This window comes from Takifugu flavidus, chromosome 7 (genome assembly GCF_003711565.1).
Source record: "Takifugu flavidus isolate HTHZ2018 chromosome 7, ASM371156v2, whole genome shotgun sequence".
Classification (NCBI taxonomy): domain Eukaryota; kingdom Metazoa; phylum Chordata; class Actinopteri; order Tetraodontiformes; family Tetraodontidae; genus Takifugu; species Takifugu flavidus.
This window is the reverse complement of record NC_079526.1, coordinates 7,533,683-7,556,854: the sequence shown is the minus strand read 5'-3', so window position 1 is coordinate 7,556,854 and position 23,172 is coordinate 7,533,683. Positions and strand designations below refer to the sequence as shown.

Sequence of the window (23,172 nt, the reverse complement as noted above, 5' to 3'; positions counted from 1 at the left end):
GCAGAGTCTAATTTTGGTTACCCTGGCACTCTGGAGGAGCTTCTTGTTGTCTCTATTCAGTTCAAAGGTCTCCTGAAAGTCGAGGTTGGTGGAAGCCAGCGAGATGGTGAGGTTGACCCCTCCCACGTAAGACAGAATGGCATATTCTGACAAGGCCTGCAGAGCAACGCACGTGTCCTGCAAAGAAATGAGATATACACTTCACTTTTCTGCTTAAGCTGTATTGGAAATAACACAAAAATGTGACTTCATATCTTTACCTGTGTGGAAGAGAAGCCACCTAAGGAATTCCTCTGCTGTGAGAGCCATTTGACCACAGGCAGGGCTGAAGCCACATCCCCGAGGAGCGTGTAGGTCAGAAGACTGTAGGCAGTCATCTCCACCTCCGCTGACACCACTGGCGAACGGTAGACGGCAGAACATTTGATGGCGGAAACTGAGACTAGTTGGATTCTTTGTGTGGCCTCTTGGAGTTTACAATAGGAAGGTGTACTAAATGGTGAATACCTGACTGAGAGAGGCCATCGCTGAAGCCCATTAGCGTGTCCTCATCTGTCACGGTGCTACCAGTCAGGCTCCAGTGAGTAAGTCCCTCTAAACAAGAAAGATAGAGAGATGGGGAGAAAGTAAAACCAAAGATGTGACAACCAATGGTTGGGCTCACAAGAGCACATAACCATAAAATGTCTGAGATATCTGAAAATAACTGATTGAGTCTTATTAAAGAATGTTATATGTTGCCTTCAGCCATGTCACATTCTGGCAAAGCCCCAGAAAAAGGACAGCAACAGTAAGAACAGCTGCTCTCCACACGTTCGGTCAAATATCTGGTCTGACTGCCTGACTCACTGGCTACGCAATTTTCAGTCAAACATCTGTGCTCTCTCTGGCACCCGGTGAAACATCTGGGCCCCTGGTTAACAATCCCCGAACGCATGAACCTCCAGTGACTCACTGGCTGGGCGGATGGTACAGTGTGTGTGGCAGTACCTTGTGTGATGGCCATGTGGTTGAGGCGGCGCAGAGCCAACGGTGCATATGGGCTGCGCAGCAGAGCCAGGGCGTAGGCAGACAGCGCAGTGGTGTATGGGTCCTCAGCAGAATACGTGTTGCTCTCCAGAAAATCCTTGGCTTTGGCCACTGCAACCTTCTCGTCCTGGACCAGAGAGGACACAATAATGTGCGACAGTGGTAAACACTGGTAATGTTGAAAGTCGTGACAAGTATTTTGCTTTGATGGTGGAAAAGAAGGGGAAGGAGTAGGAGGAGGACAGGAAAAGATAAATAAAGTAATTAACCGCATTCATGCATGTCGCTCTTTCTATTGATGATCCAAATTTTTTCCTTTCCAAGTAACATTTAGACAGTTTTACACAGAGTTTCTAGTGATTTTTTTTTACTACTTACATTTTGTAACTGTTCACAAATGGCATAAAGCACAATGGGGCTGTGGATATAGTTCAAATCAACAATTAACAAAGCTTCTGCTTTCATTTATGCAACATTCCCAGCAAATTCACTGTAATGTTTCTCAGTCTTTAGGCAAGAATTTGCAGGATCTGGCTCTGTTTCGTACTCAACCCTTTCTAAAGAGCACGCTGGAACATTGCTCGGATGCATGTGTGATTTTGGGTTTGACAGGGAATTTACCAGGAAGTCTGTGTTGGGAATGAAAGCAAGAACAGTACTGGGAAGGGCACATAGTTAACATCCTAACATTCCTTTGACCAGACCATGCCAATGAAGTATTTTAATCCATAAGCTGTTTACAGCAGCAGCGTCCTGAGAGCAATCACCAGAAACTTTCTCTTATTCAACTCTGGTCATCAGTAAGGTTCAACTCTGATTCATTCAGGTGATGAAAACACAGTTGCTGTCTTGGATTTATCATCAAAGCATTAAAAGAAGAAATGTCCACTCCTTTGTGTAGACAGAACTTGGAGTATTTAGACTACCAACAGCTCAATGTGTGAAAAGGCTTTGGTCAAACCCAACAGTCATGTGGCAAATAAAAAGTCCTGGGCTGAAACCGCACCTGTGAGTTTCCACTTCATTTCATTTTTTTATCTGCTTATAAGACTCTCGTTCATCAGAGCAGGAGTTCTGGTACGCCGATTGATTTTGTTCTATGGAGCCTCTGCTTCTGTTCGAAGTGGACGTGCACCACCTGTGCTATATACTGTAAAGGCTGTGGAAAACCCATCAAACTGCTGATGTCGTGGATGAATTTCAACATTCTCATTGGCGCTTTCACACCTAACCCCGTTTACTTTGATGGGGTTCTACTGTTCTACCCACCTCTGTGGTTATCCCTGTCTCCAAGAGAGCTGCTACCACATAGGCAGTGAGTGAGATCTTCCCATGAATGCCTCCCTGTGGACACAAATGCAGATCCATCGAAAAGGTTGCATGATTTCCTCACAAAAGGTCATCTTTCCTTAGGTCTGTTTTGACCTTATTCCAGGCATAAGTTTGCGGTGCAGACACATCAATAATGCAAACCTGAGCCTACCTGCAGGTCCTTGTTGAGGATGCGGCCCATGGCGGGAAAGGAGCCGTCAGCGTGCTGGTGTCTGATGAGCCAGGACTTGGCTGCGTGGAGCTCCTCTGGGTCAATGAAGATGAAACCCCGAGACTGGGCAAAGGACTTCAACACGAACGCTGTCAGCCTGGATACAGTGTTTACCGCAAGAGATACTTAACAACCAAGAATTTGGGCACAGGAGTTGATGAAAAGGAATGTGGGCGATTAGGAAATGTAGAATGAAAATAGACAAAAAGAAGGGGAAAATGGGAGGGGGAGTAGGAAGGAGGTGGCGGAGTGGGTTGCAGCTGTGGCACCGAGAACCTGAAGTACATCATCTGTCTTTCCACAAGTACGTTAGAGAATCTCCCAAAAACATACTGAAGCTTACACAAACACAGATTCTGGGAATGAAAGCTGTGATTTCATTTGGCCGAGGAGTGCCACTGAAGGTTTACGGGTTGTGGTTTTAGTCGGTCACATTGGGAAAGGACAAGAGGAACCGTGGAGAAAGGCCAAGGTCGTCCCCAGGGGACACGGCTGAACTAATAAACACCAACTCAACCATAAACAACAGACCTCCCGGCTGCAGTCCAGAGCCACACAGTCAACAATTCCACAGCGACAGCGAGACATTCTGCCAAAGCACCTCTGACCACGATTGACGTGCAGCACGAGACCAGCTGCTCGCCCTGAAATCCCGAAGCAACCGAGATAAACAAGCCTGTTACACCGCAGTTACTCAAATCAACCCTTAAGTGGGGAACGCAGTCGAAGAAGGAATCCCGGGGGAAGGAGAGACCTCGCTCTCAAAAAGAAACTTTAAATCTTCCCTGGCTGGAACCTGGATGTTATTCCTCCCTGGAGACAAAACCAGGAATGAAGGCACGAGGCTGCTAGAATTTTTATAATGTTAAATAATATCGTGTCACTAGCTTTAAATGCCTGGCCCTGGGGAGAGGGACTGGACAGTGTCAATATGATTTAGTTTAGGGAAGGAAGCAATAGACAAGCTGACTTCCACAACTTGGCCCTTGGCTGCAGCTATCCTCTCCGGATTCCCCCTCTCTCTTATTATTTCTTCTGTTTTTTGACTTCCTACTTCCAAATCCCCTCTCTGAGCTACTCTTATCCAGCTCCATGCTTCAAAGGGCAGATCAAAGGGATTTTTTAAAAGACAATGCATGGGTGTGCTCCGTGATAAAGCCAAGGCTGACGAGCTTAAAAGGGGAATGTTATGAGCTGGACTCGGAGAAACTGCTCCCTATTCCTGTTTGAGTGTTTTTACTATTGCTATGGTGTTGCTGTTTTGTTTTGAAAGCATCTTTGAGGAATACCACATCCTAATTTGACTTCATCATACCAGCATGTCCTGCCACAGATTAAAGTCAGGAGGTGTTCATCGATTTTACATTAGCACTAACTGGTCTTCTTCCTGATTCTGAAGTTTTTTGAATTACAGCAATATTATGTAATGCTACTCTACAAATTCCACATTTTGGTAATCCTTATCAAAAATCCCACAAACAGATTTACGACATACTGTGAAATATTAGGATGTGACATATGCTGCAAAGTGATATTGCTCAAGTAAAATATTGATAGGTTGATACCATGTTCTTTAGTAAATGCAATGCTTTGGCGCCCTGTCTGTGCAAGGGAATTTAGTAAGAATCCAGCAAAAAAAAAAGTAGAAAAAAATCTCATTTCTATCAGCAACGTCCCTTCAGCACTTATTTTTGCACAGGAATGCAAACATCTTATATGCGCCAGTTTGGAGCAGGAATGCAAACAGCTGTTATGTTAATACAGTAGCAGATATTAGTTCTTTTCATCTCTGGTATTCAGCCGCCCAACTCCTGCTGCTAATGTTCCTAGATCAGACGCGGCTGCAGAGTCAAGGAGCGAGATTGGGAAAATTCTTAAATTAGAAAAATACTAAAAAAGAACTTGTGAAAACAAGTAGGGAGGCACCTTGAGCGGGTCCAATTAATTTACTGGAGCTGCAACCGTTCATCTTTTCTCAACCTCCTTTGAAGTTACCTCTTAATGTGCCACTACCACAAAATAGAGTGATGTGGGACTGTATGTCAAAGGGTGATCTGCTGTTATGTGAGCCTCTCTAATAACATCACGAGGGTTGCTCCCAATAAGGGCAGATGACCAACCCATACAGAGCTGACTTTTACATTGCACACAGTATACAGGGCACCCAAACGGAGCAGTAATCACAACTCTGGAGGGTGATTTGAGCTAAAGATGTAGTTAAATGAATGTAAACGCCTCTGAGTCTGATATTAACTCCCCATCCTGCCTTGCAGTTTTCTATTCTACAAGGAGACATTTCTGCCCAGTCTGCAGTGTTATCGGCTAATAGTTAACACTGCTTGCTGATCCATGATGAGACTGTGGGGACTTGGGAAAAAAATCATCTGTTGACTAGATCCTGGTGATTTCCTCTCAGATACATTTTACAACTTGGATTTAATCATCACTGAGGATACAGGTGCAGACTGTAAATGCGCGGCTTTAACTCTGGAGATGAAACACCAGCTGGGGAGGTTTGAGCTCCAAACATGTGGCTGATGGCTTCAAAAAGGTGCCTGACATGGGTCAGCTAAGAGCTCACGGCCCAGGCTGAACACTCACACTCCCACACAACGAAGCCAAAGACAGTTCCCAAGCAGGAACCCTCTGACAGTCGTCACATGTATGGTTCAGTGGTGCCTGCTCTTATTTATTTTCAGGTTTTTTTTATTTTTTTAAAGCCACCGAGCGAGGTGGCTCCATGCAATTTAGAGCACGAGGAGCCATTCTCGGGGCCAACAGTGTGAGTCCAGCACCACGGGTTTGAACCCTGATAAACTCCAAATAAATCCTGAGAACTCTGCTTACCTCAGGGATTCAGTGGTGCGGAGTGTTTATGATTCTGTGTTGTTTATGTAACCTGCCGTTTCACAGAGCTATCGCTATTAAATATCATAACACCGAACCCCTGCTAGTAAATCAACCAGAGGTATGCACATTGTGCGTAGGCCTCGTTATCCAAACACTGGAGTGCCCCATTGAGAGCGTTGATTTCATTTTATAAATACAATGAGGCACTTGTACACCCTGGGGGAGGGCGTAAACCTGAAATAAACACTCACCGGTGATTTAAACACATCAACAGGAACAAATTAATTTGATCGCAGCACACTGAGATGCTGATAAAATCTTCATGGCTTTGGCCAGCAACCTATGTCCCAGTTAAAGCTAAAGAATGCGGCTACAGCTAAACACAGTTGAGCTGGGTATGACTTGTGTAAACTTTACAGCTACACCTATAAGGACTCACCACATGCTGCCAGAAGAATCCCTCTCCCCGAAGGCACTGTAGGATCCGTCCTGTCGCTTGTAGGTCAGCTGTCTCTGATAGCCTGGATGAGAAGGAAAACAGTGATGAAAGCAACCGGGAAAGTGCCGGGGAGCACTCTGTTTGGGTTTAGGTGAGACTAAACTAGGTCAGGATATGATCAAATGTTCACTTGGTGTTTATTTGCAGTGGAAAGAGTGCAAACACTCGAAAAGGAATTAAGGAGTTGCACGCGAATAGTTTGAGGGGAGGTAATTATATCTGTGCAGAGCTGCACACGCGCACACACACTACACAGTTCTCTAACTTCGTGCAATTTCTTGCAATTATGTAGATTAAGTGAGCTAAGGAGCAGAGGGGGAGGGGTCTGTGCTAGACTGACAGTTATTCTTTATTTCCTCGGGATTGTTTGGCACTAATAGTTTGGCCTCACGGTGAGATCAGTTAGCGATGGGGTCACCTTGCAGCAGGTAGTCGGTCGCTTCGTTCTCGACATCGGGGCTGAGCTGCCTGGTTTTCTGCAGGTATTTGAGAACAAAGACGTTGGGAGCAAAGTGGATCATGTTCTGCTCTCCACATCCGAAAGGCAACCGCAACAGTCTGTCAAGATTGTTAAGGGTTGGCCCCATCACGTCCCCTGAAACGCACACACACACACACACACACACACACACACGCACACACACATAGAGTTAGCTCTTTAATTGACTCCAGCTTAAGATGAATAAACTGGTTCCTAAACAGTCTTGACAAAAAGTCTACCGATCATAAAGGCAGTGGCCTTCTCAGATCCAGGCACAATGTTGTGTGGGACCCCCAGAGTGAAAGCTTCATTATGGTTCTCATCTGAGTCCTCCTTCCTCCAAATTTTAAACTCCCCAACAGAGCCCCAGCCTGTGGAGAAACCTATGTGTCGCACCTGTGGGAAGGGATGTCTTTAATAAAGAGCTTCAGAGGATAAATGATGCCACGGGTATACTGGGGATGTAAAGGTGTCCCACCTGTGAGGGGAACTGTCCACTGCTTCCCGCCCACTGGAGGATCACTGACTCATTGGACGGATATAAACCGTAGCCAACCTGGTGGGGGACGGAGGAGCGGAAAGATTGAAGGTAACATCAGCGAAAATTCTATATTTTATCCTATATTTCAGGTACCTGGACAACACTGCCTCTCCAACTGATCCAGAAGCTGCGGAACTCATCCCAGGAGAGGATGCCCGGTGTGGCGGCGCTGACCAGAGGTTCGCCCATCTTCCCCACGGAGATCCAGGAGCGAGTGTTTTGCCTACCGCCAAGAACGATCTCTATCATTTCCGCGCTGTCATGAGGGCTGGAGGACAGGGCGAAGTGAGCGTCGTTGTGGGTCTTGACCGCCACCTGGAACTGGGTCATCCTGGCCGGCTTTTTCACATACTGGTACTCGTACTTGTTGGGGGTGGAAATATGGATTCTCTCTGTGAACGTTGAAGACACCAAGCCATTAGTGGAGCAGATCCCAGACATAAGTGCGAGGACACAGAAGGATTTGATCGATTGAGAGTATATTTTTTTAAGATTCCTAAAATTCCTATGAAATCGATACTTCTGTACTGACCATTGGGACAGAAGAAGACACTGTAGGTGTATTCTCTGGGCAGGCCTTCTGGCTATAAGGAGAGGAAGGAAAAGAGGGATTTCACAGCTGTACATTTTGTGTTTCAGACAATTTGTGTTGTACAAAAAATGCCTAACCAATCAATATTAGCTCACCTCTACCAGGACAGTCCTTCGGACATAATCTACGCCGATGGCGGTGCGTCTTTCTTCTATGTCTTTGCTTAATTTGCCCGTCAGAAATCCGTCATAGCAGCAGCTGGGTTCACTGTAGGCAACAGCTCGAGCTGCAGGGACGACCGAGAACAGGATCAGGACGCCTGATTTCAGTTACGCTGCTGCACTTTTGACTGGCATGATCTGACTGAACCCATCACTTTAAAAACACACATGTGACTCCATAGCGATACTGTTTTGCTTATCCTTCTTAATCACTTTCCATGGAATAATATAAGCTGAATAACGACGTAACTGTAATATCATTTGAGGACATCGACTATGTTACATGTATGTAGGAGGACGCTCAGTTCTCTTACTGGGGAACGCATTAGAAATGTGGCCCTGTGCCAGTGTTCTTTCTTTGTGTGTGTGTACTGAGAGGGAAACACAAGGGGCCAGGGGACTAGGAGTGGGGCCATGGGGGGCCCATTGACCGCCAGTGACCTGCAAACTCATCAACATGCCACTGAGTGTCCCAGCATGGCTCCGGCTGCTCCCCCACCTCTGCTTGGCTTTGTTCTCACATGCGCGCCGGGCAGGACTGTTGGTAACTCTTGGTGGGTGACCAGGACACACACACACTGGCTCGCTGGTCAGCACAGCTCTCTGGAGTCAGAGGTGTTTTTTTTTTTTTTTGGTAATACCGCTTCCACACTGACATTAGCACGTTGATGCGGGATTTTCTAACACAGATCGACCTGCCTTTGTTCGGCCTTTGGGCATTTTCATATTACCAGCAGTCGCGGGTCTGACCTCCCGCTGAGAGATACGTGGTTTTTTTTCCTTCCTCTCATACGTTATCACATCGGCATCATCTGTTTGGCTTGACAACACAGTGGAGGACGAGGAGGGCACCAGTAATCGCCTTTTCTTGGGGGATGCTGAGCTGCTCGAGGATCTCGTGATCTTGCCAGTGTGCTGGCATGATGGATAAAAAAGGTGTGCCCTGTTACTATAAACAGTGTTGCGCATGTGCACTTCACACCAGGATTCCTCGATTCCCAGAGCATGACGTAATTCCCGCTTGTGTTATCCGTTAAAGATTGTGTAGCTACAAACTGGATTTGTTTGATTGAAAAACAGAGAAAATTGAATAAAGTGAGCAGCTCTTCGCCGCCCTTGAGCTTCCAGAATGCGACAAGCTGCCACATCGACGTCATTGGGTAATTTATCGGATCTACACGGGACACCTTCCACATTGCAGATGAGCTGAGCTGCACATTTCACAGGAAATGCAGTGACAACTCCTTTGTCGAAAAGTCCTGCATCGATCAGGACAACGAGGGATTTTCGGGCAGCGTGAATGCGGCTTAAGACATCACTTCCAGGGCACTGACATCCCACAGCATCTGCTCTACATTTACAAATCCACTCATCTCCTCACTTCCAGCTGGCGCTCACCTCCTCTGTCAAGGTTGAGCTACGCGAAGCCAGTTTGCTCAGCTGTTAAATGTAAAGATGTCAGGGGGACTTTTATATAAACAATAGACACCTGCCGAAATATAAAGAAAATTAAAATGAAAATTACCTGTGATATTTGCTGGCCCCAGTTCATTGACAGACAAGACAATGGATGTCGGAGCAGCCTCTCCAGGAGGAACACACTTCTTCCTGGTGAGGTGATGCTTTCCAGGATGGCCAACAAACTTTATGCCTTTAGGAACGGAGACTTTAACGTGAACCTGGGAAGGAAGAGGGGAGACAAAAGGTTCAGAGGTGACCGAGGTTCTCCAACGGGCCACGATGACATAATTTCTCCAGGAAAGCCCATCCCTCATATAGCGTGCTCGCCTTGGAACTCCGAAGGCGAAGGCGAATTTTTTAAATCACATTGTGAATTTTCCATGCTGACTGACTCATACGCTCGGGCTCCCTGGAGAATCGAGTTCCGCTCATCATCCAATTTTCACAGAGGGCTCGGTAATGCAGAGGGCTCTTTTAACTGCTCTTTGTCTACATGCCACAAGTCATAAATAACTGAGCAGAAAATATAGGAATCACATGTTGCTGGGGCGGGGATCAAAGCAGAGGTCACTCTGGTTCGCATATACACCTAGAATGACATCAGCAGCGCACGCACGGACCGTTTAACAGGCTCATCTGCTGACATGATGATGTAATTGGTGTGGTGTACAGGATGGACCCATTTAAAGCTTTGAGAGTCATTCAAAGGGGGAACTAGAACCATTCTGCCGGGCCAGAGTCAGCGCCTCTGAATGAATGATTTTGGTCTTTACACACAAAAAACAATGTCATAAACAAGGTTAATTTTGCTGAAGATTGATTTAGGGACTCAATGTGGCAATTTTCCCACCAACATACATCTGAGCATCTCATGACAGGTAATAAAATCAGCTAGTGGAGGCTTTGCAACAAATCTGTTTTCTCCTTTGTTTGGATGGGGTGTGTCTGTCTCTAACACAAATACAGATGCCATAGATTTAAAACTATTCCAGGAATTCCGCACCACAACACAATACCACCACCATCGCACAAGCAAGTCAAGATGTGGCCTGAAACGATCGCAGAGCATCGCATTTTCAACATTAATCCGGAGATAATAGGATTCATGTAACATTTCTGAGCATCAGCACTGGAGAAGAAAGCAATAAATACCAAGCAGATTAGAAGCTGTTGGCTTGAAAACCCACAGTTTCCAACTGGTGTAGTAACACAACATGCCTTCCAACTTGGGAGCTCAGCAGTCAGAACAATAAGTTAACACCAGAATGAGTGATGAAAGGATTCGATGGTAAAAACAACTCAAAGGGATGATTTATGAGGCTGGTGTACAACAAATTCAAGCTAGTCTAGGACTGAGAAAACCATGAGAAAAGACTAACTTTGCTTACAGTAAGAGGATCTGCTTCAACATCATGCGGCTCTGTCACATCTACCTCTGCAGAAAACGCCACACATACACATCTAAAGAGGTGGTACCCTTGACCTTTGACCCCGTTTCCTCCCTTTTCCCCTCCCCGTTTGCCGGCTTACCTCAGCGCAGGTTGGGAGGTAGTTGTAGACAGTGAGAGGTACTTTGGTCTGCTCCCCTCTGATCAGGCTGTAGGGTAACGTGAAGTCAACAAAGAAGGGCTTGAAGGTGCGAAGCTCTGCCCTCTTGGCTAAGCCTAGTCCCTTTCGCTCCGACAGGCCCATGGCCTCCGTCACCCACGTGGTGATGGAATCTGGCACATCCAAATGCAGCTCGGCCTCCCCGGTTTCAGAGCTGTGAGCGACATATCACAGGTGGTAATGTTTTAGCATCTTTCTTTGATCGTTATTTTATGAACACCTGCGTCAACATCAACAGGCGCAGCAGCGGCGCTCCAGCTAGAGATCAGCAGAGATCGTTGCTGGCTTTACATCCAGTATTTACTGCTGCTTTTGGAAACCCATCACAGGGCAGAATATCCTTAAAAACCTGCACGTCCACTTAATCAAAGCTGAAGAAAATCTACTTTAATGGCATTTGAAGGTAAAATCAAAGCGCCGGCCGCAACAGGAAACACAGCCGAGCTGAAGTCTCATCCAAGGGAATCAAGCACATGGAAATCTATGGGCAGTGGGTTTATGTTGGCTGGAAGGAGCTGCTGAGAAAGTGACAGCGCGTTCCAAGGTCACCTGGCAGCATGTTCACACCCAAGAGGAGTGAGGGAACATCTGGTTTCTCACACATTCAGACTCACACCTTTCCTCTTCACTCAGTGAGATCCTTCCTTCCCAGAGTACATTGATTATCCCCACTTCCCCTCTCCCCCATCCTGCCTCACTTTTAATCTCACTATTTCTACCTAAAAAAATTCTTTTAATATTATTCTTTTAATCCCCCTCTTTGGGCCTGTCTGCATTACTGTCACGTGTTGTGGTAAAAAAACCCATTAACTAAACATTACATATAACAGACATATACAGAGGCACGCACAAAACACACTCACACAAACACACCCAAGTGAATTATTTTTATTAAGATTTAAATACCTGACATTGAGGCAGTGCCACACCCAGGTCTCTGGGAAAAATGTGCGCCTCCGCTTCTCTGTTCTGCAACCAAAACACAAGCTGACATCAATAAAAGCTTCAGCTGCGCAAAATAAAACCAATACCATAACTGGGAAAACATATTATTCTGAATTCCAGGCTGACATTCTCTGAGCCACGTGTTTCATGTTCATCCCTCGAATTAAGCATTTTTGGCGTTTGTCTCATTTTTTTCAAGAGCTGAGAATGACAAGACAGGCAACTGAATATGTGGGTGGGTTATGGCATCAGACACCGCAGCCTCTGACAGATTCAGAGGAACAGAACAGCCAATGCCGTCATTTAATACTGTGGTTGAACAGGGGTTTTAGAACATTAAACGTACAAATGATCCTGATGGAGATCACAGGTCTTTAGTATTCTTCTATGTTCCAGCATTTTTGTGTATTATTTTAAATGAATAATTGCAGTGCACATTCATATACGCAAATCAGAATTAGCACCCATTCGCTATTAATTGTATGTTATCATTTTTAGGGGAAAAATACCAATGACAGATGGTGATATATATATCACATAATGGGTTTACTTTAAACTATAGCTGGTTATATGGTTTGCAAATTTTTGCAAACAACTCACTCTGGCCCTGATGTTATGTGAAGGTGCTTTGGCTCAAACTGGGCACGGCCAATGAACATGCAGAGCAATCCTCCTCTAGCGTTAAACTTGACTTGTTGGTTTACCTGGCGGTGGGTCGTGAGTGCATGGCCGCCACTAAAGTGGATGTGTGCGGCTGGAACGCAGGGACGGCCTCGTCGGTGTACATGCCTCCGCTCTGCCGGTGGTTTAAACTCACCATGTCTGTCATGACGATCAGCCCTGTTTCCTGAGTTGGACATGCAGAGAAATAAAAGCACACGCAGCCTAAGAATATGTCTTTTTTCCCCCTGTCATTGCCATGACGTTGCTGCGGGTTCTTGAGTGGAGTGTGTACTCACTGTGAAAGCAAAGCGAGCGTCCTTGGTGATGTCCCAGTGCCACGGGAACACGGAGGAGCGCCTGCGTCTCCTCGACGACAGTCCGGGCCACCAGAAGTGCCCGTCGTCTTTGGGGATGCCGAAAGCATCCGAAACGTCAAAGTCTGCCAATTCTTTAAAAATCTGAAAAGGAAGGAGCCAAACGTTATCGCTGGTAGTTTAGATGAATATTGGAACTATTCAATAGCCTGTATGCAACAACACATGACACTGGAACTGACCTTGTCAGGACTGAGCTGGAAGTCAGGCTTTAGTAGATACAGGCTTTTATCCACAGCAGCCACACAAACACAGGAACCTTTCTCCCCCTGGACACGCAGGGTCATGGGGTCGCCTGGCATGCTCTCATTAGCTGACAGGGAAACAGACACCTGCAATCCATACGTCGGATTAAAGGCAAGAATTTTTATGTGCCAGCATCTACCACAGCAAAGGGAGATGAGCTGGGACATTTGCTGACTGTCTAAACACACAACATAACAATTTAGTGTGTTGATCATAAATTGTGCAAACAGTCGTGCAATTTTACTTCAGGGCAATCTGAAGTAATGTTCAAAGACTGTGTTGTTCAAAAATGAAAACACACATTGCGTGTGGAAGAGAGTAAACTGGGAAGAGATGCATGAGGGCAGAGTGGAAACCTTTAGGTCGCTTGCGTAACCCCAGTTCTCTGTGTAGCATAATTGAGGGTGTTACATTGGGAAAGCCTACAACATGACCTCTAGAAGCTCAAATTGCATTCGGCCGGCCAGGATTAGCTGAAAACAGGCATGTCAGTGTCACAGAGGGAGGCTACCCTCCCCTATAAAAGGGCTTGACAGAGCACTATCAGTCATTCAAGAACAATTCACCACTTTCCCACCACGAAGAGCAAGGAGGGTGGTCTGGGGAGACACTTGCTCAGAGAACCGGGGTTACGCAAGTAACCTTAAGTTCTTTTTCCTAATATGTGTTTTGTGTCTCATGTTGAGAAATATCGACTCCCAGATTGCTGGGAAGATGTTACCTGGGGAATAACTGTCTCAAAATCAGTGTTACCGACCTTGAGCCACCCCAAGCACTGAATGGGCTACTGGAGAGGCTGTGATGTCGAGCCAATAGAACCTGGTAAAGGTATGTGGAGAGGTCCAACTTGCTGTAGCACTAATCTCCCGGACGGAGATCCCTTTGTAAAGGGCCCACGAGGTGGCAGCCAAGTTTTACACTATAAGCTAATGGCCTCAACAATCCAGTGAAAGAGAGTGCTGCTGCACCGAGACTGGCTTCCCTAAGAGATTCTTCACCTAGGACATGAAAAGCTGGTCACTTTTTCTGAAGCTCTTGGTTTTATCCTTGTAGATACGTAATGCTCGCACTCTACGCAATGGACAGAACACGCTTAACCCCCGATGCTCGTCTGAGGAGAATGCTGGGGGATAGAAAGATACCAGGTCAATGAAGAACATGACCCCAGAACCTCAGGCATAAAGCGACCCCTCTGTTCTCTGGAGAGAACCTTTCACAGGCCTGGTTTACAGAAAGAGCATGAATCTCACCTACACATCTCACTGACGCAAGGGACAACAAAGCTGCCTTTGAAGACACCATTTTAAATTCCACCTGTTCCAGTGGTTCAAAATATGCCGGCATAACTGCCAGGTATCCTTTTATGGCGGAGAACCCCTTTCCCTTGTCCACCTTATCCTGTAAGAAAGCCCAGATCACAGCCACACTGGAAGCAGATTTCCTGCATGTTTGGACACCACTTTTCAGACAATGAGCTTTTACTGTCATAGAGGGACCTTGTCAAGGTTTAAACCTGCTTTGCAGGCCATGGAGACTCACAAGGTGCGAGCCATGAAGGTGTGGCTTGAGTCTCTGAGAAGCTACCCAGTGCTGCATTCTGCTTATGTGCAAGTATTCCATTGGAACTACCACCAGTGCTGGGGCCATTAGCCCTAAAAACCTTTTGCAAAGTCTTATAGGCAGATATTTCCCCCTTTGAAAATGGGGCTCTGAATGCCTTAAAGAACCACTGACTGCCATAAAAAAAGACCAAATCCAATATGAAGGACAATGTTTCTTGGCTATCAGGCTGTGCTGCCATTGAAGGATGGGGTTTTTAAACCCAACCAGTGTCAGTTAAAAGTCACGGCCATCCTCGTCGGACATGAGGAGATCTGACCCACCAAGCACTCTAGAGACCCACCATGAAACCGGGGCTGGTTGATTCCTTGGGTGATGGGTTGAGAAAGTCGTACTGGAACAGTGATCCTGCTCCAGCATTGGGGCCATGAGCTTTGACTCCTATGGTGGCTTATGAGCTGTGAAGCAATGTTACCTGAAGGTCCCATTGCTAAATGTGGATGGCTTGTTTTAACAGCATGGAGCCAACTGGGAGTGTTGAGTTTAGGCGGCTCATACAGCGGGAATATTCCATGGGGCTATAGCCTGTAGAGCTAGCCAAGATCGAAGGGAAGCGTTGCAATTCCAGGGGTATTGCAACCCTCCCTTTTATACGGGAGGGTCTCTGTGACACTTATGCACCTGATTCCAGCTAATTCTGGCTGGCAGAATGCAATAGGAGCTCCTGGCGAGGTCACACCTTAGGCGTTCCCAATATGAGACACAAAACAAATGCTATGAAAGAGAACTACAAGCTTAGAAGGAAGGCGGGACGCTGAGAGTTGGCTGTAACCTTTGACATGGCGAAGCTATTGCTCGGTCGCAAATTAGCGCCGTTAATCGGTTCTGCTGCTCTCCTTTCACCACGCAATAACCTTTTATCTCCCCCTGTCATGACCCCACTCATCTGCCCCTCATCCTCACTGGCCTCAGTCTAATCATACCCTTAGAAACTCCTTTCTCCTCAGTTACATGCACACACACACACACACACACACACACACACACACACACACAAACAGTGTCGTAATGTCATACCAGGGAGCTGTAAATACTTCGGGGACTTAACTCCACCTAATGCAGGCAGGAGCTGGGGAGCTGTCCCAGGCCAACACAGCTGTTTGTTTACAGTGTGGACAAAGCTGCGTGATATACATGTATTTGGATACCAAAATGTAAATCCAGGGTGTTTTTCAGCACTTTAGCTGGTTATTACATAATAAAACCTTCTTTATAAAAAAATGTAGTGTTTGTGTCCAGTATCCATGTTTATAACGATTATGCTTATGTTTAAAGGAACAGTTCATGCAAAAACCACAATCAGCACACTGGATGGAATATGGACTAGACTTGGTGTTAGTGGTTAAACACAGTGGGCACCATAGCAACAATTTGGGGCATACAGGGGGCTGTTAAAAAGGCAACTGCCTGGGGCGCGATGTTACCTCAGAAAAAAAGACAGCATTCAATCCACACTGCAGACCCCTTGTGAAATCACGCACTTCGGAATAATACAAACCTGGTTCTCGAAGTCAGGCTCCACCGGGATTTGCATGCTGTCTGTGACACCTTCACCGTTTTCCCTCACATAGTAAACCAGCAGGTGACTAAGAGGTGCCATGCTATGGCTGACAGGGAACTGCAGGTAAGACACGCAGCTGTCCACCTCAGCCTGGGAGGATGAGCCTGCAACACCACAGTCACAATATTACTGCTGAGTTTCTGCAATGACGCAGCACTTTTTTCATGAAATAAAATCAATCCCAACATTCCAAAATATTTGAAGATAATATTTGAAAGGGTTTTAAAGAAGTGATGTCCTTTAAATTCTTTCTGAATTCATCTGTGATCCTTGATTACATTAGATGAGCTTTGCAGAGCCATGATGTCAGGGGCGTAGGTCTGATTTGAAAAACTAACATAACTTTGGCCTCACTGCAGGCGCGCAGTTCCACGTGACACGCCTACGAGACGTCGGAGTATTCAGCCCTCATTCTGGAGTGTCAAAAAAGTCTCACCTTTAGATATTTGATGATTTATTTTGGTAAAAATATGTCTAAAATAAACTTTATCTCACTCAGAACATTAATGAACCACCTGGAAAAATAAAACTTGATCAAAGCAGCTTATAAGTTGGCTATTTCAATTTCAAAAATACATTTATCTTTTTTTTTAATAGATCATCTGTTATGAGCATATCTAGAGATGTTCGTGACAAAGATGCTAACTCAAAGCTCAACTACAAGATCAAGACCTTAAGTGAGATAAAATAATGCTCTATGTGTTATAATAAATCCTGTTCAAAACCACACTCCAATGGCTTAAAAGTGAATACTGACAAAATCTTAAAAACATAGGAATGCAGGGGATAAAAACATGTTTACCAGAGGAGAAAGGTGGTGGGTGGGTGGGGTGAACGTTCATGTCAAAGGTGACTGTGGCCCTTTTGCCTCGGTGGGAGGCTGTCGTGTTGGACAGCTGCTTGCCAGAGAGGACGATGTTCCCCCTGGATGTCACCTCATAATGGAGAGTGAAGTTACAGGGACACGTGGACTTTAGAGCAACTTCTGCATTTTGGCCCACCTGTGAAAAACACCAAAAAGCGTTAACATTGCAATGCTAATATTTTGGTGATCCAAACCGCTGGAGAAGGTAATACTTACTTTGAGCGGAGTGCTTGGATTCTGAATCTGGATATGACACCGACTGGGAGAATACCAGCTACTGATGGACAGGTAACTGGGCAAGTATTGGTCTCCGACTGCCTTACCTTCTATGGACGTCACCTTGGTCTGTGGCAGATTAACAGAAAAGCACAAAAGTGTGTTTTACATTTTAAAAGACATGCTTAATACGAGTAAGCCGAAGATGTGACTGCAGCCACTGACCTCCAGCCACACATACTGGGCGGCAGTGGGGATTGAAGGGATCTCAAAGGTTGCCTCGCCATCCTTGGAGATCAATTCGCTGGTGTACACGTTGTCTTTAGTGGTCAGTTCTGCCTTGACGCGCACTTTCACCCCATCAGCAGGGCTTCCATCGGGGTAGGTCACTTCGATCTGAACAAAGAGGAATGCAGTAGATGGGAGTCTGCATGAGAGATGCATGAATGGCTGCACCCAGACTGTTTCCTCACCTTCCCTTTGTAAGGCAGACCAGGCTTGAACTGCTTTCGCGTGTCCTTGGAGTACTTGATGTCAATGAGCTGCTTGTGAACTGGTGTGGAATCATCAAATGTGGTCTGCCTGCTTCCGTCTATGCTGGTGACCGACGCCCAGATGCTCACAGAGCCCCTGAAGTGGTCGGCCACGTCCAGCGGCATCATGTCTTTGACGCAGATGCTGAAGTTGGCAGAACCTTTGATCTGAAGGCAGCAGAGCAGGGGTCTGAAACCGGGAAGACCTCAAACGCAAACTGCGATTTTCTGGGGGTGAACTGTCGTTAACACTGACCTCCGTAGTTTTGATCACAGGGTGGCCCGTCTCCTGACGATAGTAGCCCACCCCGTTCACCGTCATGTTGACGGTCAATTTCCCCACCACCGGTTTCCCAAAGGTATACCTGTTGGACAGTGACGCGTTCAAATGAGCCGCACCTTAGGAAGAAAGAGGGTCTTCTCTAAATCTGAGAGGTATACCTGGCCCTGATGCTGGCTTGCTCACATGAGTTCAGATCACGGATGTAGGTCGGTGGGTCGATCACCAACTCAAACTTGGGCATTACTGCAAGAGACGAGGCAGCTCAATGGACTTTGGCTCCTGAGCCTTTGTCTAAAATTGGCTTTGTTTTGGGTTCTTTACCGTATTTTTGCACTTCGAAAGACTTGTTGTAGGTGTGGCCCTGCACCTCCACAAAGATCAACCATTCTCCAAAAACAGGCTGGTCTGACAGAGGGAAGCTCATGTTCACCACACCTACAGGACAGATAGAGTTAACGGCGTCAAAGAGTTGGACGAATACCGCGATTCAAATGTAGAAATGCCCCGATGTGGCTTACCACAGCAGATGGATTTTAGACCTTTCCACTGGACCATCCTGGACCCTCGTGGATCCTAAGAGACCACATTAAAAGATTGAAAACAGGTGTTACACTCACGTACCGAATAACTGAGTGTTAGCTTATTAACCATGTGACAAATCGTGTGCCTGCTGAGTCAGAAGGGTCCTTGAACTGAACTTGAACTACAGATCTGACTCCTGTCTTGGACCACTGTCAGAAACCGTTTACCCCTTCTCTCCAGTGCACACAGGCTGCTATTTAAAAGCAGTAAATTAGAAGAGGTCAAAGCACCCGGGACAGTTCAGGTGTCCGCCAGGTGTGTCCGGGGGCACGCAGACAGGAAGCAGGGAGGGTAAGCTACATACAAGTCATGGAGGGGGCTCTCTTAAGGCCCAGGAGATTAATCTTTCCTCTACAGCCAGCTGGAGCCTGTAGGGAAGGAGCGCGTGGGGGAGGGACAGATCAAGACAAAACCAAGAGATGGATGAAACAAAAAGGGGAGGTCTCTTTCATGTTGTTTATCCTCATACAGTTCCAAAGAGCACCCTGTTATCTAGGTGAGCTTCCCTGACTTGTGCTCTGTAATCTCAGACCCAGGCTGGAAACTAAAATTGCCGCTGCCCCTGGGTGGTCCCATCAAGTCTCCACTCACCAAAACATACGCCTCGATCTGTGGAAAAGAAGAAGAAAAACGAGGCGTAAGGACAAAGAAAGAGACAGAAGTTCACCACCTTGCACTGCCTACAGAAGCCTCCTTCTCTCACTCCTTCCTTATCCTTATCGTCCATCTGAGAAAGCGAGCGCTGGCCTTCACCAGCCGGAGCTTTACAGCTGCAAACATCAATAAACTGTCTGTCTGCACAGTTGCACTGTACATGTGGAGCCGCCGCTGACATTCCAGGAGAAATGGCTCCAGCTCGGCTTCTGTAAACAGGTAACTGTACATTTCTTTGCACTCGGAATGAACCAGGCCTCTCCTCTCAGTTCCCCTGACTAAATGTTGCTCTGTTTCCAAGGCAACACAGCCAATCTGAACAGGTCTGCTGCTTAGGGGATGACGTTTTTACTCATCTAAGTAATTAAATTTCAAATTTGGAATTACCTTGTCATTTACCGGCCTCAGGTCAGGGGTGACTGTGTAGACATTGATGAGCACTAAAGACAGAAACAGAAAACAACCAGTTAAACGATGTTTTTGTTTTCTCTGACTGATTCTTTATTCTCCGTGTGAACCTCTGTGTTTGGGCTTGTAGACGGGCTTGTCGGTCTGGATGAAGACGGCTGTGCCTTTGCTCTCCACCGTGATGGTGGTGTAGTTGTGGAAGATGTAGCCTCCCTCTGCGAGGTGACGGTTCCCCCACACTTTCAGGTGAGCCTGGCCTCTCAGGCCCGAGGGGACCTGGAGAGAAGAACCAGGACATAGAAATAGAGAAAACCTGGAAATTTGTGCGTCTGTTGAAGGAAATTACAAAAACTGAGCATGAAAGAAAGAAAGAAAGAAAGAAAGAAAGAAAGAAGAAAGAAAGAAAGAAAGAAAGAAAGAAAGAAAGAAAATTGAATTATGTATCCTAGATTGATGTATTCCAGCCTTTGGGCAGAACGTACATGCACATCAGCAGCTGTTGCCTATTACACTATATTGAAGCTGTTACCTTATTCCCAGTGAGAGAGCAGAGACAGATGTTGCATTACAGATAATGTTAGTGCTGATTTGCATGTTGCCTGTGGAATGTGTGCGCGGTGGACGAGCGGCCCTCGCAGCGCAGCTGTCCATGCACGTGCGTTTCAGGACTCACCTTGAGTTTGATGGTGCCTTTGTCTGAAACAAGAACAAGGAGAGGTGTTATGTAATGAAATCTGGAGGACCGACACACGGCAGGGAGGAGAGCTCCTGTTAGCCTCGAGGTGTTTTGGAAGGGTCAGAGGTCCCACTTGGAGCTTTTCTCCTAGCCATTTGAGCTACAGGCTATCAACAAGTCTATCAGTCAAACCCTGAAATGTCTACACCGAGAGGATGATTAGGCTCAGCTTCATCAGCTCATCCAAGAGGACATCGATGAAACGCAGCAGGATGGCGCGAGTGAAGCCCTAGCTTTGGAAAAACCGTTCTCACCGAGCACCGAGCCGTGGGCGTGGGTGACCGTCTGCCCCTTCACCAACAGCTGCACCTGGACACGCGTCTCCGCCCTGGCTCCAAAAATGGTGATGCTCACGCTCTCCTCTACGCCGGCTCGGAACACTGAGGGCGCCGCCACCAAATAACCCCTGAAAAAGGAGGAAGAAGAAATAGCCAATAAATAAAGCGAAGGAAGCGGAAGGAGGGAGCGGGGGGAGCGTAATAAAAGCAGAGGTCACACTATGACAGCAGGAGGACAGAGGAAAACATGCAGGCCTCCATGTACCCGTGTGGATTTGTGGGTTAGGATCAGGTTTAATGGGAATGAGGACTGGGGGTAAACTACCTGTTGATCAGTGAGCTTCTGGGAACCAGTATTCTCTGTGGGTGGTCTGGTGTCTTTTTTGTAATTAGTAAAATTAAGATTCAAGTCACCAGTTTAATTGGGGGGTTAATTGAGGTTGGGGGCATCAGCGAAGTCACAGAGCAAAGGTCAAACTTTGATATCCATCAGCAGAAGGGAAAAAAAGAGCAATCTGACTTTAATGTGTATCAATAGGACTCCCATGCTGGACCGGGGGGCTAAACTGGAAACACTGACTAAGAAGGATGTCAGGATTGCGTAGAGAAGCTGATAAGTGCTGATGGGAATGTGTAATCCTGCACAACTCCCTATCTGATTCTGTTTTTGACCCTTTCCGGACCTAACTTCCAGCACAAAGCGTTCCGACCCCTGGCTGAAAAACATACGTGTAGATCAGACAAATTAGGAGTGAGCAAAGCCGCCGGGCAGAATCCGGTTGCATGTCTAAGACGTGGATCAGGTGGTTGGCATTACGGGGCTGCCGGAGGCAACTGCAGTTCCTCGGAGAGTCATGAGAAAATCCTCTGAAAAATAAGGCTTGAGGAGAGGGACGGTAATACGAGGAAATTGACTCCGTGTTTGATCTGCAGTGAGTTCAACCAGCGCCGGGATGAGCCGGGATCAGGTGGTGAGACCGTGCCGTCTTTTTCAGTCACATGGCCTCGTGTGCTCACTGCTTTTGTCCAACTTTTGTCCTTGACCGGGAGCTGGTAGGTGCCCAGTGAGGATTTACGTCCTCCTTTGCTGTTGGCTTGTTATGGTTCAGTCACATGGCTTTAGACTGGTGCCCCCCCCCCCCCCCCCCCCCCCCCCAAAAAAATACCTGAGCTGTTTAATACTTAATGCTGGAGGCAAGAATTCTTTTGTTGGCTATAAATTTTTAATAATTCCGCTCAGAGCAGGCTTTCACACACACTCCCCTCTCTCCTATGAACGACCTGGGAGAATTATTTAGAGCTTTTTGCGTTTAACAACAACTCTCAGGGTCAGAAATCAGCAGCTTTGTAGCATCAAAGGACCAGAGTTTTTCTTTTGCCTCTGGGCAAAAAAAAAGAAAGAAAAGAAAAAGGCATTTGCTCCAAAACCTCTGCAACCCCTGAGTCACCCAGATTACTGCTCTGATAGGAATAAATGAATGACAGTGTTAGAGTAGGTAGACAGTGCGCAGTAGGTTGAACAGACTGACTTTACTGTGTCAGTTACAGGATAATAAGCTTCATTGCATGTTTATGTTTAGGTTTTCCAAAGCCACGTGTGACATAATTGAGGTTTTTGGGTTTGTTTTTTCCCCCCCAGGCTTTGGCTCGATTTGCAGTGGAAGTCCTGCAGCTTTACAGTAGGGACGCAACACAAAAGGCAAGACTTGCAGACGCGGGCTACTCACTGTCTTTCCTGTGCAGAAGCTGCGGTCACGCTGCAGATAAACAAGGTCCACGAAAGACTCCAAGCTGTCAGCGGCAACTGCAACATTTTGGCCTCGGTCAGCGCTGGCTTGTGCGCTCTCCCCACTGAAGGATCTGGGATCTGCCAACTGTGAGGAAACTCTAAATGAAACTTCAGTCCGTGTCACCAGCCCTCTCTATTCCATTGAGGCTGGTCGCGCTTGGAGGTGTGCACAGTTCAGTCCGGAACCCTTACTTCATCCCTTACTTCGCCAAATCCAGCTTCGAGCTATTCGCGTGTTCCCCCCCACTTTTTTTTTAGAGCCCTAAGTACACGAACAGTCCTCTCCCATGTGCCGTCACCCGCCCCGGTCCCGTTCTCTCATATTTCAGCATTACAAATGCTAAGCGTCCTCCCACTCCGCCGAGCAGAAATGTAAAGAAATGTTGGACGTGCACAAGAAGATCCGTGCGACTCTGAGCTCTCCGGCTGGTGATCTCTTTAAAGCCAGGAGGCGTCGGAGCGCCGCTTCATTCACTTGGAAACCTCCTCTCACGTCTTCAGAGTGACGTGCGGAGCCTGCAGGTCATCGGACATTACCTGCAGAATTCTGCTCGGGTTCAACCTCTGGTGTCATCTTACTCCTCCGGCTCGTCCTTTACGCGCTGGGAAACATAATTTCCCCCCACCAGAGAAGAAAGGAGCTAGAGAAAAGAA

General features: G+C 46.7%; 1 protein-coding gene across 1 annotated transcript in view; it reads right to left on the bottom strand.

The window, feature by feature from the left end:
• cpamd8 (C3 and PZP like alpha-2-macroglobulin domain containing 8) overlaps window positions 1–23,127 on the bottom strand; it is a 33,061-nt gene extending 9,934 nt beyond the window's left edge. The window contains exons 1-34 of the mRNA XM_057038304.1: window positions 22,457–23,127; window positions 20,706–20,857; window positions 20,389–20,411; window positions 19,826–19,991; window positions 19,695–19,747; window positions 19,245–19,262; window positions 18,590–18,644; window positions 18,393–18,506; window positions 18,230–18,314; window positions 18,045–18,153; window positions 17,729–17,956; window positions 17,481–17,651; window positions 17,256–17,384; window positions 16,977–17,175; window positions 16,112–16,278; window positions 12,930–13,079; window positions 12,670–12,831; window positions 12,415–12,557; window positions 11,672–11,734; window positions 10,688–10,919; window positions 9,222–9,375; window positions 7,631–7,761; window positions 7,476–7,527; window positions 7,037–7,335; window positions 6,881–6,958; window positions 6,642–6,798; window positions 6,340–6,516; window positions 5,862–5,943; window positions 2,513–2,669; window positions 2,299–2,373; window positions 991–1,156; window positions 508–594; window positions 261–397; window positions 22–177 (exon numbers count right to left, since the gene is read on the bottom strand). Coding sequence (XP_056894284.1) covers window positions 22–177; window positions 261–397; window positions 508–594; window positions 991–1,156; window positions 2,299–2,373; window positions 2,513–2,669; window positions 5,862–5,943; window positions 6,340–6,516; window positions 6,642–6,798; window positions 6,881–6,958; window positions 7,037–7,335; window positions 7,476–7,527; window positions 7,631–7,761; window positions 9,222–9,375; window positions 10,688–10,919; window positions 11,672–11,734; window positions 12,415–12,557; window positions 12,670–12,831; window positions 12,930–13,079; window positions 16,112–16,278; window positions 16,977–17,175; window positions 17,256–17,384; window positions 17,481–17,651; window positions 17,729–17,956; window positions 18,045–18,153; window positions 18,230–18,314; window positions 18,393–18,506; window positions 18,590–18,644; window positions 19,245–19,262; window positions 19,695–19,747; window positions 19,826–19,991; window positions 20,389–20,411; window positions 20,706–20,857; window positions 22,457–22,542 — 4,413 coding nt within the window. The 5' untranslated portion in view covers window positions 22,543–23,127. The remainder of the gene's footprint in view (window positions 1–21; window positions 178–260; window positions 398–507; window positions 595–990; window positions 1,157–2,298; window positions 2,374–2,512; window positions 2,670–5,861; window positions 5,944–6,339; window positions 6,517–6,641; window positions 6,799–6,880; window positions 6,959–7,036; window positions 7,336–7,475; window positions 7,528–7,630; window positions 7,762–9,221; window positions 9,376–10,687; window positions 10,920–11,671; window positions 11,735–12,414; window positions 12,558–12,669; window positions 12,832–12,929; window positions 13,080–16,111; window positions 16,279–16,976; window positions 17,176–17,255; window positions 17,385–17,480; window positions 17,652–17,728; window positions 17,957–18,044; window positions 18,154–18,229; window positions 18,315–18,392; window positions 18,507–18,589; window positions 18,645–19,244; window positions 19,263–19,694; window positions 19,748–19,825; window positions 19,992–20,388; window positions 20,412–20,705; window positions 20,858–22,456) is intronic.
• Between the last annotated feature and the right edge of the window lie 45 nt (window positions 23,128–23,172).